At 36.1% G+C, this 17,573-nt stretch overlaps 1 protein-coding gene across 2 annotated transcripts; it reads right to left on the bottom strand.

Annotated features, from left to right (window-relative positions):
* Positions 1-1,279: 1,279 nt before the first annotated feature.
* LOC140867155 (protein DEHYDRATION-INDUCED 19 homolog 5-like) lies at positions 1,280-3,176 on the bottom strand. 2 transcript variants are annotated; one of them, XM_073272234.1, is made up of 5 exons: positions 2,881-3,176; positions 2,257-2,396; positions 2,088-2,165; positions 1,782-2,004; positions 1,280-1,549 (listed from the first exon to the last, which is right to left on the bottom strand). In XM_073272234.1, exons 1-5 carry the CDS (start codon positions 2,963-2,965, stop codon positions 1,401-1,403), a joined length of 675 nt encoding a protein of 224 aa, XP_073128335.1. In that variant the 5' UTR covers positions 2,966-3,176; the 3' UTR covers positions 1,280-1,400. The 2 variants fall into 2 exon arrangements, with proteins under 2 accessions (XP_073128335.1, XP_073128334.1); XM_073272233.1 differs by having other exon boundaries at positions 1,298-1,549; positions 1,769-2,004.
* Positions 3,177-17,573: the final 14,397 nt, after the last annotated feature.

Genomic DNA, 17,573 nt, shown 5'->3' with positions numbered 1-17,573 from the left:
ATGAAGGCGTTGGTCGTCACCGCTGCCGTCATGTTTGATATCTCGTTTTTATTATGTGCCATAATTTCTTACACAGAACTGATACTGGAGCAACAACACAGCTTTGGTAATGAGGCTCTTCAAGTTTGTATAAAAGGAATTCGCATGTGAAAGGTCTTCTCTTTTGTTTAGTGCTTAGTTTTGATGATTTCTCCATGATTTATTTGTTGTAATTGTGATTCAGCCGTGGGAACTGTAATAAACTTTGCTATTGTTGGACTGCCAATTAAAACTAGAGCAGAATGCTAGCATAAAATGGTATTATCACAAGGTTGCAACCAATGACCCTCATTTCATATTATGATGTTGGTGTTGACGGAGTAAAACTCGAGCTAATGCAGTACCTACAAACCACACTGGACAAGTGTTTTGCAACAAGGTCACCTGGATAAAATATATTATATTCTTAAGGCAGGTTGAAATCAACCGAGCAGAAGTATGTATATAAATGATGACACTCATAGGATCCCAAGCCGGGATCGATCGAAAGTTACAAATCCCCTGAAATTTTTATTTTTTTTTTTAGTGGTGCATGCAGCTTGATTAAGGTGAATGAATTTATTTCGAAAATTAAAATGCCCAAATTGGAAAATTGATAATTAATCCTTAATATAAACATGTACATGTATTTTCTTCTTTCTTTTATCACACTTGGAAAGCTTCAAGTGTTTTCTACCCAAAGATTTTACTAAAAAAAAGGAAAGAAAGGGTATGCAAGCACATAAATATTTTTCATATTTTACTATGCATGTTTACCATGAAAAATTACTGATGATGGGATTCTAGTAAAAAAATGTAAACTAATGGCGGTCTTAGCTCATAAAAATTTCAAGAGCGGTTTTTAGCCATTCGAATGGAATTTCAGACGTTAATGTATTCCAGAATATTAATAAGTTGTCAAAATATTGGGTTGATCCTCGCGATTGATATTTGGAGACTGTTGATCAATCGAAGTATTTTCAAGTTTTGAGTTTTAACTGTGAACAATATTTTCTTGTATGCTGCTGTTCAATCTGATTCTGAACAAATAACGGGTGCCGCATAATAAACAGCGGGTTGATAGATCAGCAGTAACATGTTTGGTTAACGAGTTGATCACCTGTAACGACCGTGATGGTTTTAAATAATGTATGTTGTGCAACCTGTAACGACCGTGATGGTTCGTTTTGTGTTCGATACAATCTGCGGGGGAATGTATGTGTTCCTTTAGAAGATTTTCACAGATCAGAGTTTCCTTGGCTTTTGTTGTCTCAGAAGATTGTAGAATTTATCATATGGTTGATGAGAAATCTGTGACAGATGGTAGCCACAACACCTGGAATTTTATAGTATCTTATATAACATTCATAGGGAATATATTGTCAAAGCATTCCATTAATCACTCTTATGGGGCAAGGACAACGTTGAGGAATCCTGCAAAACGGTGGATACAAGCAGCTCCTGAACGAACACAGCATGCTGCCTTCTTTCTCTGTAACTGCGTTCGTCGGCTTCATCAGATAATGTGCTTCTGCAAGAAAGAAGACACAAACTCAACCCTTCAGTAAAACAGAGAAAATGCCCATTTTCAGCGGGAAAAGTCTATTTAATTTGCTTTGATTGTGAACTAAGCCCTTGGAGGGTGGGAGGATTTCTATCTCATTCCCTATCGAAATTTTAAATTCAAATTTTGGAATTTATGGAGTGTAATCAACTGGTATGCAGAATTTTGGAAATTTGAAAATGTTACCTTAGTGTATCACCTGCTGCAGCAACACAAGAGGATATCGCGCCTTTGTGAGTGTCCTTAGCATCGACAGGCAGCGGAATGGTGCATAGAAACGGTGACAGAAGTGGATCGTGGGCAGGCTCACTTGAACCAGATAGTGAACTTGTTCCAAAACGTGAGCTTAGTTCTCTCAAGTCCTTGACTATATTTGTGGATATATCACTCCACAATCCCGATTTTTCAGTCGTTCTCCTCCTCTGCAGGAACGAAAAGAAAATAAACATCTTGATCATTAATGTTTTCATATATTGAACTTTTACAAGTATATAGATATGTATACCTTGATTGAATGCGCGTGCTGCACCGTGAAATGACAGGTCGGATCTTTCCCTAAATTAGCAGCACAAATGGGACAAACCTAGCAAGGGTGAAACCAGACCAATGTTAAGCCTCAGTGTCACACAAAGAAGGACAAATCAAAATACATTGTCATGTTTTTAAGGACATACTGCGTTTTTCAAGTCAAAGCAGTGCTCCTCTTGAAGATGGACACAGAGCAAGGGAACTTCAATTTCTATATAACAGAAAGGGCAAGGAAACCAAGCACTGACTCCGTCGTCCCCTTCATCCTCCCCGATTCCTCGATTACCTAATCATCAATCGAGCTGATCATTTATTTCAGTATAAGATCAGATTAAATGATTCTATGGGAACTTGAAGCAAGTTAAGTTTGAAAGAAAAGATAGATCAATCATAAACTTCGGAAACTACATTGAATCAATCCATCAAAGTACAAAATGCGAAAACGATGGGATTTTCCCTTTGAGCCCTGAAATACAATCTTACTCGATGATATCATGAATTCAAAATTCAACTAAAAATATCAAATAGAACTAATATAATTCCCCTACGCTACATCGCAAGAACTCAGAGCAAGCAAAAAGCCAGTAATATAGAGAAAACGAAACCATTTTTTGGTTCAGGAAAATCAAGAATCAGACACAGATCGAATCACAAGCCAGTTGAGGAACTCCAACCAAAGATCACTAAAAACTAGCCCAAACACAGGCTCAAACCAGTTCAAGCAAATTCAAGAAATCGAACTTAAAAGAACACACATTTCACCAAATTACCAGAACTTTTAGCTCTCGAAGATCGGATAGCAGCTGCAGTTTGCGTAGCAGAGTGAATTTTAGCAGCCCAGAAATCCAAATCCATTTTCTTGTAAGTTCTTGAAATTTCAACTATTTTTCACCCCCACAACTAAAAAAGAACAGAGGAATGGGACGGAAAGAAACTAATTTCGCTGAACTCTGAAAATGATATTCAAGAAAGATTTATTTCCGAAGCTAGTTTGTGATTCTACTGTAGAGATTGAGAGGATGACTGTTCTTTGCTGATTATGGAGAATTTTTTTTGTGTTGAATAAAAATTTTACTTTTTCTTTTTTTTAGAAAATGTTCAGTGCTTTGAGGTTCTATATTCAATAAAAGGGTTGACCCGATGGATATCCATCCCATATCAGTTAGAGGTTCATTGACTAATGCGGGGTTAAATTGAGGGATGTGCACGAGTAGACAGGGACCTAAGGGAGGGAACAACATGGTCCAACCCCCAGAGCATACCTCCAAATATTTCAATGAGGAATATGCTTCACACGAGGATCGAACCCGCAACGCTGAAGAATTTCTTTCCACGTCACCTCAGGCCTTACTAACTCGCTTATGCCCGTGGGATTTGAGGTTCTATATTCGTGAATGTATACAGTGGGAATCCCATACAAAAGTTACTGAATCGGAATATGACACGTGTAAATTTGTATATAAAAAATTGTTTTTTTATTTTTTAATTTTTATTTCACATTAGCTTTTATAATGATAATCTGAATCATCTGCGCGCTGTAATTAATTTATTTGTTTAATCTTGTCATTTTCATGTTAAATATAAAAATATTAATACGAGTCACTTCTTTAAAAATATTTTACCCTGACTTTAACCACACCCCTAGAGTCTAGACTCTAGACTATAAGAAATATGCATAGAACACTTCAGAAGGTATCTGAATTAATAAATACGTGAGCGTTAAAGTTTTATTTTTTCTTTAAATATTTTTTTGGATAAATTCGTCACATAATGTTTGTTAGTATCGTTTATTTGACAAACGTGGTATACAAGATATTTCATTATTTCAAGAATTTAATCAGTACTGACCGATAGATATAAACGATTGTGGGTTATATTGTATAAAAAAATATATATACATGTATCCATTGATTAGATTTTTGAGTTATGATTAAATATTTTTTTAAAATATGTGATTTTTCTGAATTATTTTATTTTATTACTCAAATATATTTATAAGCGTCGCACATTTAGCCACTACTCAAATTTAATGATATCTTTTTTAAAAAAATAAATTTTCTGCCGCTTGACCTAAACAATTTTTCTATGGAATATTTTTTTTTTGGAGTAAAAAACATTAAAGAACGATCGTTCAATTTCATGACATCGATATAAAGCTACAATCGGTGTGGACACACAAAAAAACATATTAAAAAGAAATGTTAAATATTAATTTAAACATTTTAAAAAAATTTATAAAAAAATGAGCTGGAAGAAGACACGTCTACCTAATAATTGTTTATGGTCGAGGATGGCGACTATATAATTGTTTAATATAATAATAATTCTTTGAATGCGGCCTTTTGGAAAAAGGGCCAAAAAAAACAAAATGTAAAAGAATACAGTGGGATATGTAGAATATATTTTTGTTTCATATAATATAATATACATTAAAATATTTAATAAAGTATATCGAGGTCTAATTCCCGCTCATACTATAAATGAATATTCTCTTCACCTATGAAAATTCTGACAATTTTGTTGCGAGGTCATGTGTTATATTATTAAAAGTAAAATTTATTTTGATATACGAACTATTGATAAAATATCAAATTAATAAATGAATTATTGAAAATGGTTTAATTGGTACATAATCAACTTATAAAGTTAATTTTACCCTTCACCTACATTATTTTAAACTCTAATATTTTTGTTAAATTAAAATAGATACACAATTTTTTTTTAAATATTATTTTATTAATACAATTATAAACATAAATTTATATTTATTTAAATTTTATATTATAGAAAAAAGATTGTACTCATTGTACGAAACATTGTAAATATTAATTAATACAAGCATGCACATACACATATATATAACAATTGATAAATTATATATTTAAAAATAATATATATTAAATATATATAATAAAAGATATATATTTTTTTGTTTATTTATGTTATAATATTATTATTTATATTAATCAAATTAAAAATTATATATATGCGTGTGTCTTTCATTTATAATCTATAAATTTTACATTGAATATTTTTTCGTATAATGATATGTAATATTCTTTTTATAGTATAGTAATTAGTAAATATGAATTTATATTTACAATTGTAATTAATATAATAATTTAAAAGACAAAAATATGTATGTAGACTTTTAGTTTAATTAATCAATTTAATAACAATATTCAATTTAAAAGAAATTAAAGTAAAGGGAAAAAATAACTTTTGAGTTTGATTATATACCAATTAAACCATTTTCAATAGTTCATATACCAATTTGACATTTTATCAATAATTCATGTACCAAAATAATTGTTACTCATATTATTAAATTTTAGATATTTTAATGGTGTAGTGTGTTATTTTATTCAATATTAAATTTTATTTTATTTTATTCAACATTAAATTTTTAAGAAATATTTTATTATAAACTTATTAGCATAATGTTGTTAAAAAACCTAAATATTATAAAATAACCTATATAATTTTTTATTTTAACTAATCTTACAAAATTTTATGTTTTTTATGTATGTCCATCGTGTGTTTAATTAGTACTAACATAATCGCAAACATAATCGCAATTCGCACACACGCGTTGCGTATGTATAAAATCATATAATATATTTAATATTGTATGTTATGTATAAATATTATTTTTTCGATAATATTTAAATTTATTTTTTTATTAATAAAATAATATAAAAATAAATCTAAAATTTATTTATCAATTTATCTTATCTATAATGTTTAGTTGAGAAAAATATTGAAATTTTAAATATTGAAATATTAAGAAAAACAAATAAAAATAAAAGTATAATATTTATATCACATAAGGGCAATTTCGTCAAATGAAAAGATGGTGTCTAAGGGAGAGATTCTTTGGCTTCATTTACTTAGTGGGATATGATTATACATGTATAAATCATATTAGGATTATTAAAATGAGTTTAATGGATATAGAATAATAATGGATAAACGGTAACATGTTTACTTCGAATTATTAATTTTGACATTGAAGTAATGATTGGTGGACGAATTACAGTTTTACCTACCACCTATTATAAATAATCTTATGTTTACTTTTGTATTCATAAAATTTGGATTAGATTATTTTTGAAAATTTTAAATTGGGAGAGGGTAATTAGGTTATCTATGGATTTTTTTTCCAAAAATAATGATAATGATGAGTTATACCTAGAAAAAGGAAGGATGAGATATCAGGTCAAATAAGGGTAAAAAATGTGAAATGACGAGCTTTGAGATTTGAGGAGAATTGACTTTTTTCAAGTAAACAGATGATGATATTGGATTAATAAACTCATCATACCTTTATCAAGCCAAGTAAACGCAGCCTTTATATATAGGGAGATTATATAAATAATAAAAAAAAGAGAACGTATTTAATTTAATATTTGAAAGTACTTAATTACTTGATAAATAATAATGGCTAGTAATCATTCGTGGACATGTTAGGAGTGTAATTATTTATTTTTTTTATTACGTAATTATATGTAAAAAAAATTAGACATTGTATTAAAATTAGAAATTTAAAGTCGGTTGTTTATAAAATGGATTGATAAATAATTAATTAATCAGGATAAATAGTGGTTATCTCTACTTTTTAATTAAAATTAAACTTGAGTTCCGTATTAAAACTATCATAATATCATGGTCCAACACTTTATTTACTTTAGAAAAATACCGCGTTCCTTATTTTATTTTAATTTTAATGTAATTTCACATGTCCACACCTTTAATTTTAATTTTTTTTTTCAAACGATACACATATCAATATTATGGACCGAAAAATAATAAATTATAATTCTATTTAACTATGCATGTTTTTTGTGTCAATCGATTTTACTCACTCGAGCATAGATTTGCTGTAACGTAAACGGAGACTCGTGTCGTGTATTTTCGGGATAATTCATAATTATGTCCTTATAGTTTAACCATCGTCCCGATTATATCTCTTTTTTTTTTTGTTATTTTTCGAATACTATTTTGACTTCTTTCCATCCTTCTGGGGATTTAAGTTTTCCTATTATAGAAAATTCCTTTTCTTCGGGTAGGATTTTCTGAATAGGAGATTTATCCCACCTTCGACTTGTCATTCGGTCTCCTTGGAAAGATAACCTTCGGGGTTCTATTTTAAGGTCTCTGTATAGAACCGGTTTATCTTGAATTTGAATGTCTGTTTCCTGAATTAAAGGAAACTCGATTCTTTTCGGGTATATTGCTTGAGCAACTTTTTCGAAGATCTCTGGAATTTCAATAAACTCATTTCTAATAAATAATTTAGAATGGTGAGTATTAGAAAGAGCATATGAAATTTGATATGTAATAGAATATGGTCTATTACCTTCCTTCATTAATCTTTTTTTCTTGAAGTTTTGATGCAACGTCAAGGCTCGGTTAAAGTCTCTGTCAGCTAAATTGTAGGCTATTCTCGGATAAATAACTCCTACAATTTTTCCTGCACATAAATTTCTTGAGATAGTACCCAGAACAGCATCTTGGATATTCCTCATTCTTTTATCACATACAACGATATCTATGAGTGAATCTATTCCTTCTTTAAAGGTTCCCTTGATCATTATTTGGATTGCTCCAATATGAATCCAAGACATCGTCCTTGCTACCTCACTTTTCAGCTTTTGCAATTACTCTCTTAATTATTCAAAAGTAATTAACTGCATCTCTATTTGATTACTCATTAACTCCATAGGGATTGTCATTTTCCTTCTGGATACTTTGTAAATCAAATGATGTCTTCTTTGTCTAAGCCCTAGGTTGCCTAAGACTCTTTCTACCTGTCCTGCCGAAAATCTTTGGTACTTCTATAAAGTTGGATTTTCTCTCATAATTCTTTGGACCATATTATGAGATATCGTGGTTTGACTAAAAACCCAGCCAAACTCTCATGTGTTTCATGTCGAAACACCTCTTCTTTATTCTAATTTGATTCTGATTCTGATTTATCATCAGATTCTTATTGGCTAAACAATTTCTCTTCTTCGTATATGCTTTCATCTGAGGGGATGTCCTCAAATTGATATACTTGGACTAGATCTTGAAAGAAGACCGCATCATCCATATCTGGTGTTGCTTCAAAGAGTTTAACTCCTTTTTTCTCGTTTTCTGGACAGTTTGTAGATATATGTCCTCTTGCTCCACATGTCCAGCAGTTGCAATCCTTGAAACTTTCACTTGCTCTTGTATGAGTTCTTCTGAAAGTTCTTCTAGATGGTGTCCTTCCCCTACTTTGCGATGAGCTTGTTGCTGGGGATGTTTTTGTAGGTCCACTTCTTTTTTCTGGTCTATAAGATCTGGCCTTTTGTTTGGACCAAAATGTTCTTGGTTTTCAAGAAATTCTCATTCTTTTATTGTAGAGATTATTTCTGAATTTCTTCCTCTTGATTCCCTGTGATTTATTCCCAATAACCGTAGGGAGATCATTTTCTTTACAACATAGAGGAGTATGCTTATTAATACCCCTTATCTTTTTGTACTTCTTTTGTAATGCTGCCACATGACACTATTCTGCCAATTTTCCTTTAAGAAAAGAGGCTCTTCTTGCCAATGTATCTGGATTACCTGGAACGTATTCTTTTATCAGCATTTCTCTTCAGGGACTTGGCATCTTTGCAAAAAATAGTTGAATAGCTATATTTTCTTCGACTCCAGAATTCCATCTGTATTTAGTGAATAACATGATGTATTCATCAACTAAACAGATGTCGTGCAACTCGAGACTATACAGAGCTTAAGTATATCTTCTTTTCTTCTCTGTATCTTGATTATTGAAATAATCCACTCCTATAAATTGTGCCTTGAATAGAGTGGTCATTCTTCCTCCAATTTCGCTTAGAGATTCTCCTGCTAAGACTGATTATTTAGTCTCAGGCATGGTCATTTCCCAAGCTATCTTAACAGATCTCATTAGAATCATTTTCAAAAGTTTGATAAATCCTTCTTTATTGAGATCTAAAGTACCTGCTGCTATTCTCATAGCTGATATCCAATCATCTATGAGATCTTCTCTGTTTTTAAAGTTCAGAACATCCAGGTTTAACATAACCCCATAAGGATGTATCGGATCTAAAACAGTTTTTTCGTAAGGAGTTTGATGTAGCGGTATCTTACTCCTTCTTGACCTGGTTCCTGCTGGATGGGAATTTTCCCCAACATGAAACTCACTATGTGGTTCTTCTGTTTTAACCACATATCTTGGAGGATTTCTTTTGGGTTGTTCACCCTCTGGAGAATTTATTTTTAGATCTACTACTTTGAGATTCGCAAATGAATCTGCTAGATCTTGTAGATCCTCAAGATTTAATCTTTATAAAGTAGTCATCAGATAGTGTTTTTCTCTGGTACTGCATTTATAAGATTAATCATCATTTCTTCATCAGTTAAAGGTTTTTGTACCATTTTGGTTTTACCTTTCTGATGTAGCAAAGGCTCGGTCCCAAACGAAAGTGGTAACCTTCCTCCTGTATTACCTTTTCTAGAACCAGAGGTGTGTTTTAAATTTATAATTTTTGTTTGAAGATCCTTTAGAGCTTCAAGAATTTCTTCTTGTTTCTTAAGGATTTCTTCAATCTGCCGAGGTATTTCATACAGGGATACAGCTGATTGTTGTAATATTGTACCGTCTTTTGAATTTCTCTAAGATCTCCAGAGAGTTTAGAAGAATCTGGGTAATTTCTAAAAATTGAGAATTAGAAATCATATTTCTTAATCTCTTCAGAGCGTATAAAAGACCCAAGTCTTTTTAACTTCTGTTGTAAAGAATCTATTTTAAATAGATTCACTTGTTTATGGGATTTCATATAAATGAAATCCTTCTGGTTCAAACTCTCGTTTGAATCCATAGTTTGTTGAAAATCTCTTCCTCAACAAAGAAAAGTATGATTTAATGAATAATATATAGTATGAATAAAATTACCTAGTCTCTGATACCATTTTGTGCCAAATCCCCAACTCAGTGCCTATGGTTATCAAGGTTGAGATTATGTTTTACGGGGTGATGCCACAAGTGATACCTATCATGTAGTAGCCCGGTTCCATTTTACAAGATTAAGTGATTTTAAACATGTTAGAAAATGACATATAATTTTAAAAGTGTCAAAACATGTTTAAGGAGTCCTTATTTGGTAAAAATAAGTGGAAAATCAGATCCGAAACGTCCGTAAATGGTAGGGTAGGTCCCGGGGGTACAAAAATGACTTCGGAAGGACCGAAACAGTTTGGAGCATACGGACCAGTTCGGGCCCTCCGAACTCGAGTACGGACCGTCCGAACTCCGCAGGGTCCAAGTGTCTAAAAGGCTCGGACAAGTGGCAGTTCGGACCGTCCGAACTTTGCCTATAAATAGGCCCTCTGAAATTCATAATTTTACACCAAAATCATCATTTCTCTCTCGGTCTTTAGTGTATTCTAGGGGTTTTGGGGTGTTTTCAGCCTTCCTAGGCTTGGTTCAGAGGTTGGCCAGGTGATCCAGGGTTGCGGCGGAGCGGTGCCCAAGTTCTGGGGCAGTCGTCATCAGCGGGCTGACGACGGACGCAGGTATAGCTCTGGATCCTTATAGTAAATAAGGAGTATGCTATAGTCTAGTTAAGACTTTTAGAATAAAGTGGTAATGCATGAATACTTTGCATTGTAGTGCGGACTGTAGGATTGGACATAGTGCTGGTATAACTTGCCTAGTAGAACTAAGGTACGTAAGTACAGACTGAGACAACCAGCTGAATATACATGTTTATGTGTTGCATTATTATCTGTCATGATATGCATGATTTATTGTTCATGATTTGTATGCGGCATTTGCATACCATGTTGAGCCTGTTATCCTTTTGAGATAGCCAGTTGTTCTAGGGTCGCTCAGCCCTAGGGTTGTTGTTATTATACGATCGGGTACCGTGTGACACCCACTGGACCGACGGGGCAGCGTGTGCGGTTTTACCCTGGACGGTGATAGTCCAAGATCGGGTTCAGTATGTGTGCCACCCACTGGATCTTCGGAGCAGCGTGCACATATTGGAGGCGCCTATGTACTGAGCATGATTTTCCAGATATGATCTCAGTTACCCAGAGCATTCATAGTTCATGTTGAATGCATCATATAGACCTGTATATTCAATACTTTACGTACTGGGCGTTAGCGCTCACGTCCCTGCTTTTATCTCGGACACCCCATTCGACGGGGCAGGTTTGCAGGTGGATCAGGAGCGAGAGATGTAGTTGGTCGATGACCAGGGCTTGGTAGCAAGAGTTTTCAGAAGAGTTTTAGATTAAGATTTTAACTGGTATTTATTCGATTTGGTTGTATCATTATTTAAGGATTTTTTTATGATTTTCCGCTGTTATTTTTGATAATTTATTAATTAAGTTAAATGCATGCTTAAGCTTCTGATTAATAGGTGATCACGGCGCGGGTCACTATATTTATGGTATCAGAGCATGCATAGTAATCTTGGGATCTAGATTGTTGAAATTGGGTTTAATCCTTTGATCATCGTATAGATGGCGGGACATGGTGACGAGAGTAGTCACGGCAGCATAGGTGGACGCTGGGGTGATCAGGACGATCGAGAGCATCGTAGGGGCCGTCATCACCATCGCCATGATGATCGCAGGCGTTTGAGCATGCATAGATTTATGTAGATGGGTCCAAAACTTTTAGTCGGAGGAGAGTATGAGACCTCGATTCCAAACAACTAATCTCGGGATTAAACAACAATAAGGCATACAATAACCAAAGGTTAAAAGCAATAAGATTTTTTTTTTTTTTGAAACAGTGCCTCGCTCGATCCGCATGATCTTGCGGATCGAGCGAGCAACTTTGCCAAAGTTATTGCCCGAAAAACTCAGCCCTCGCTCGATCCGCAATATCTTGCAGATCGAGCGAGCCACCAAAAATTTGAAACAGAGGACAGAACAGCTTGCCCTCGCTCGATCCGCAAGATCTTGCGGATCGAGCGGTGACAGAAACAGAGCAAAAACAGCAGAAATCATGCTAGAACTTGAGTCCAAAACCAACAACATTTTATCATGCATTACAATCACAAGTTCTCCAACTAATACATGAAATTCTAGGGTTACACAACCGCTCAAAAGTATTTGATTTGTAACGACAAACTTTCAACACAGCTCGCATAAAAAATACAATAACATAACGAAGTTCGATATCTAAACATGTTCAAATACAACTAGGTAGACATGCTGACACGACTTCTAAACCGAGTCTCACTACTAGCTCTCCCTCTTGTTGCTAACCAGGCCTTCGCTGACTTGGTCCTGCCCCACCTGTTGCCAAGTACACATACAAAACAAAGCAACAGCCGGATAAACCGGTGAGAATGACATTCCCAGTAAAAAAAACATAACAAGTAATGAATATACAACATGCTATCAAACAACATATTCAAGTCAAAGCTAATGATATGCATGTCTTTAAAACCAGGATATCAATTCTGATAAACAAGGGAGTACTACTCTGCTTTTGGGATCCCGAGGATGAGATCACGTAACGACTCACCGACTCTTCCAATCGAGGTGGTGCCACGTATCCCACTCCTCTAAACTTTGAGCAACCATAATTAGTATGCTAGCACTAGGCGAAATACTACAACCTAGGCCACTCAATCATAGTTCCCAAACGTCTAAACAAAAAGGGCGGTTCTGCCCGCTGAAATCAAAGTAGGCTCAAGATGAATGCATAACAGAAACATAAACATAAGCCACATAACAAAACTCAATCAATCAACCAAATACAAGTTCCACATGCTAGAACAAGTATCGATGCAATATGTGATTTAAAAAGGGAAACTCGAGAACCAACAGTCCCGAGTATGCTATCCCGCTACGATGACTGTTTTTACCTTTCAATGCAGTAGCTCCAACTCTGGCTAAGCTACAACAAAAGATTGTATCAAAAGCTATACAATCTAAACAACAACAACGGTTCAAGGCGAATCTCTTTACCGTTCTTCGTCCAATCTCTTGACGATCAAAAGGCTGATTAACACTGGCTTCACAAACTCCAAACGAATCTGTACGGAGACAAAAAGTGATCAACAACAACGTTCAACTCAAGAAAAAGTCCAACAACCCAAAAACGGTTCAAATCTCTAAAACTCAAACCGGCGGCATAACGGCTATAACTGAACAAACCGACAACGCATACAGCAGTTCAATAGCGATAAAAACTCATATCAAAGCCAATACACCCATATCAAGGCAATTCCAACAAATCTCAAAACCACATTTTCGAAAATGGCTTCCAAAAATCATAACAAATCCGGACGTCGCTCTAATTCAAAACCGACAGATAATAAACGATCAGAACTCTGAAGAGAACAACATACTCGAATCTAGAACGATTCTAACAACATCCAAAAACTAGAATGTATCTGATCGTAGAAAAACTTACGATAGAACGAAGCTCTCGCAGCAGTGATCGCTAATCTGCCTTCAAAAATAATTTCCAACGGACGGATCGAGCTCGGACTGAAATCCCAAAGCTTGGAATGAGAAGGGGGTGGCTCTAATGGAGGAGGCGTGCAATGAGGAAGAAGGAGAAGACTTCCCCAATCAAATCCAAGTGTAGATAATATATAAAAATCAATATTTGCGTTTTAGTCCCTGAAATTTCCAAAATTTGCAAAAAGGACCCTGATCAAAATCAAACCGGCTCGAGAACTCTGTAATCTCTGATTAACTCAAATAAACTCATTTAAGATAAAAATGGGGCGTTACAATTCTACCCCACTAAGAAAAGATTTCGTCCTCGAAATCAACGAGAACTACAACTCATAAGATAGAATAAAGAACTAAAGACAGTAAGAAGAACTCACGTCATCCGAATAACTCTGGAAAACGCTGTCACATGTCAGACTCTGTCTCCCAAGTCGCTTCCTCGACTCCGTGACGGCTCCACTGCACTTTCACTAACGGAATCAACTTGGTTCTGAGTTGCTTCTCCTTTCGATCAAGGATCTGAATCGGTCGCTCAAAGTAGCTCAGAGTCTCGTCTAACTCGGCTTCGTCAGGCTGAAGGATATGAGAAGGATCTGGATGATAATTTTGCAGCATAGAGACGTGAAAAACGTCGTGAATACCAGATAAAGACGGAGGAAGTGCAAGTCTATAGGCAAGATCGCCTATCTTCTCGAGAATCTCGTACGGACCGATGAATCTCGGAGATAACTTCCCTCTCTTACCGAATCTAACAGTGCCTCTGAACGGAGAAATCTTAAGAAAAACACGGTCTCCCTGCTCGAAACTCAGAGGTCTACGTCTGGCATTCGCATACTTCGCCTGTCTATCTTGAGCTGACTTCATTCTGGTCTGAATGATCTGAACCTGCTCTGCTATATCTCGAAGCATTTCTGGCCCCAAATCTGGTGACTCGGACAAATCATCCCAAAACAGCGAAGATCGGCACTTTTTGCCGTACAAAGCCTCAAAAGGCGCCATACCGATACTCGCTTGGAAGCTGTTGTTGTAAGAAAACTCGACAAGAGGCAAAGAATCCTGCCAACTAGTGCCAAAGTCTAGCACCACCGCTCGCAGCATATCCTCTAACGTCTGGATAGTCCGCTCTGACTGTCCATCTGTCTGAGGATGATAAGATGTACTCAGATGCAATCGAGTACCAAGTGCCTCCTGAAGACTATGCCAGAAGTGCGAAGTGAATCTAGGATCTCTGTCTGAAACGATTGACTTCGGCACACCATGCAATCTCACAACATTGCTAACATACAACTCAGCCATTTGATCATGACGATACATCATCCTGTACGGAATAAAACAAGCAGACTTCGTCAATCGGTCAATCACTACCCAAATAGCATCGCATCCTCGAACGGATCGTGGTAGCTTTGTGACGAAATCCATAGAAATGTGATCCCATTTCCATTCAGGAACAGATAGGCTATGCAAAAGACCTCCTGGTCGCTTCCGCTCTGCTTTTACTTGCTGTCAGTTCAAACACCGAGATACAAACTTCGCTACGTCGCTCTTCATTCTCTTCCACCAAAACTGACTCTTTAGATCGTTGTACATCTTACGATCTCCAGGATGAATACTGAACCGACTGCAATGAGCCTCTCGGAGAATACGCTGTCTCAACTCCGCAATATCTGGCACAACAAGACGGTTATTCACAAACAAGACGTCATCTCTAACCTGGAATTCAGACTGATGCCCAGATCTGACTTTCTCTACTGAAACCTGAATGCTCGGCTCAGACTTCTGTGCTTCTCTGATTGCAACAAACAACTCCGGTTCGGCTTGAATAGCAAACACTCTGATAGTCTCCCTATCTGTTTCAAACTCTAAACCAGAAGTGCAACAATCATCGATCAACTGAGAAACACCAATAGTAGAAAGAGATAAAGAACAAAGCTTTCGGCTCAAGGCATCTGCAACTGCATTCGACTTTCCGGGATAATACTTGATTTCGCAGTCAAAATCTTTCAACAGATCTAACCATCTTCTCTGTCTCATATTCAGCTCTGCCTGCGAAAATAAGTACTTGAGGCTCTTATGGTCAGAAAAGATCTCGAAAGACTCACCATAAAGATAGTGACGCCAGATCTTCAGTGCAAAGACGATCGCAGCTAGTTCAAGATCGTGAACCGGATAATGGGTCTCTTGCGGTTTCAGCTGTCTCGATGCATATGCTATCACATGATTATGCTGCATAAGAACACAACCCAAGCCTCGCTTAGAAGCATCACAATAGACTGTGAAACCTCTAGTACCCTTTGGAATAGAAAGAATCGGAGCACTGGTCAGTCTCCTCTTTAGATCAACAAATCTAGCCACACAATCTGAAGTCCAGACAAAAGGCGCATTCTTCTGAGTCAGCTGGGTAATTGGCTTTGCAATAGACGAGAAACCCTCGATGAAACGACGGTAATAACCAGCTAAACCCATGAAGCTTCGGATCTCAGGTACTGATGTAGGTCTAGGCCAATTCATAACCGCTTCAATCTTGCTGGGATCGACAGAAATCCCATCTTTAGAAATAATATGACCGAGAAATACAACTCGATCTAACCAAAATTCACACTTAGACAGCTTGGAAAACAACTGCTCAACTCGCAAAATCTGCAGTACGGTCCTCAAGTGCTCTGCATGGTCAGTACGGTTCTTTGAATAGATAAGAATATCATTGATGAAGATAATGACGAACTCATCTAGATAGCGCTGAAAGATACGGTTCATCAAACCCATAAAAACCGTTGGAGCGTTGGTCAAACTAAACGGCATGACTATAAACTCGAAATGACCATACCTCGTTCTGAATGCGGTCTTAGGCACATCTTCCTCTCGCACTCTCAACTGGTGATAACCTGACCTCAGATCAATCTTAGAGTAGACAGAAGAACCCTGCAGTTGATCAAAAAGGTCATCTATTTGGGGTAAAGGATGCCTGTTCTTAACTGTAGCCTGATTCAATTGGCGGTAGTCGATACAGAGCCACATAGAACCATCCTTCTTTCAAACAAAAAGCACAGGAGCACCCCAAGGAGATACACTAGGTCTGATGTATCCCTTGGCAATCAAATCCTCAAGCTGCTCCTTCAACTCTCTCAATTCAATAAGTGTCATACGATAAGGAGCTTTAGAAATAGGTTGAGTACCTGGCACTAAGTCAATACTGAATTCGATTTCTCGAATAGGTGGCAAACCAGGAACATCTTCCGGGAATACATCCGCAAATTCTCTAACCACCGGTAAATCTACCAAAGCTGGGCTAGATTTCAGTACATCAACTGCATACACCAAAAATCCTTCTGCACCTTTCTGTAGCAAACGAGTCATAGATAACACTGAAATCAAAGGAATTCTAGATCGAGAACCCTTACCAAAGAATTTCCACTCGTCTGCCATTTCAGGTCTGAACCTGACAACCTTCAGAAAACAATTGACTGTTGCCCTGTACTTGGTTAAAGCATCTATACCGATAATACAATCAAAATCTGACAGTACAAGTACAATACAGTCGAATTCTAACAAATTTCCTTCAAAACACAGTTCACAGTTCCTGACTAATCTGACAGAAACAATTCCTCCACCAAAAGGTGAAGTAACAGCTACTACTGTAGGCAACAACTCAGTAGGCAAAGCATGCAATAACACAAATTTCTCAGAGATAAAGGAATGAGAAGCACCTGTATCTATCAAGACATGAGAAGAATAACCAAAAATCGAACAGTTACCTGCTATAACATTGTCAGGTGCTGCCTGAGCCTGATCCTCTGTCAATGCAAAGACTCGTGCCTGCTGTCTCGAAGGATGATTTGCACTAGAGTTACCTCCCTATCTGTTCTGCTGCTGAGGCTGGAAAGAGTGCACTGCAGAAGACTGCCTCTCAGGCTGAGCTACAGGTCTAGACGAACTCCCACTCTGAGCTCTATCTCTGTTACGCTGTGGGCACACTTTAGAGAAG

Source organism: Henckelia pumila, chromosome 4 (genome assembly GCF_033568475.1).
Source record: "Henckelia pumila isolate YLH828 chromosome 4, ASM3356847v2, whole genome shotgun sequence".
NCBI lineage: Eukaryota > Viridiplantae > Streptophyta > Magnoliopsida > Lamiales > Gesneriaceae > Henckelia > Henckelia pumila.
Note: the sequence above shows the minus strand (reverse complement) of the source record. Positions and strands in the feature narration are given on the sequence as shown.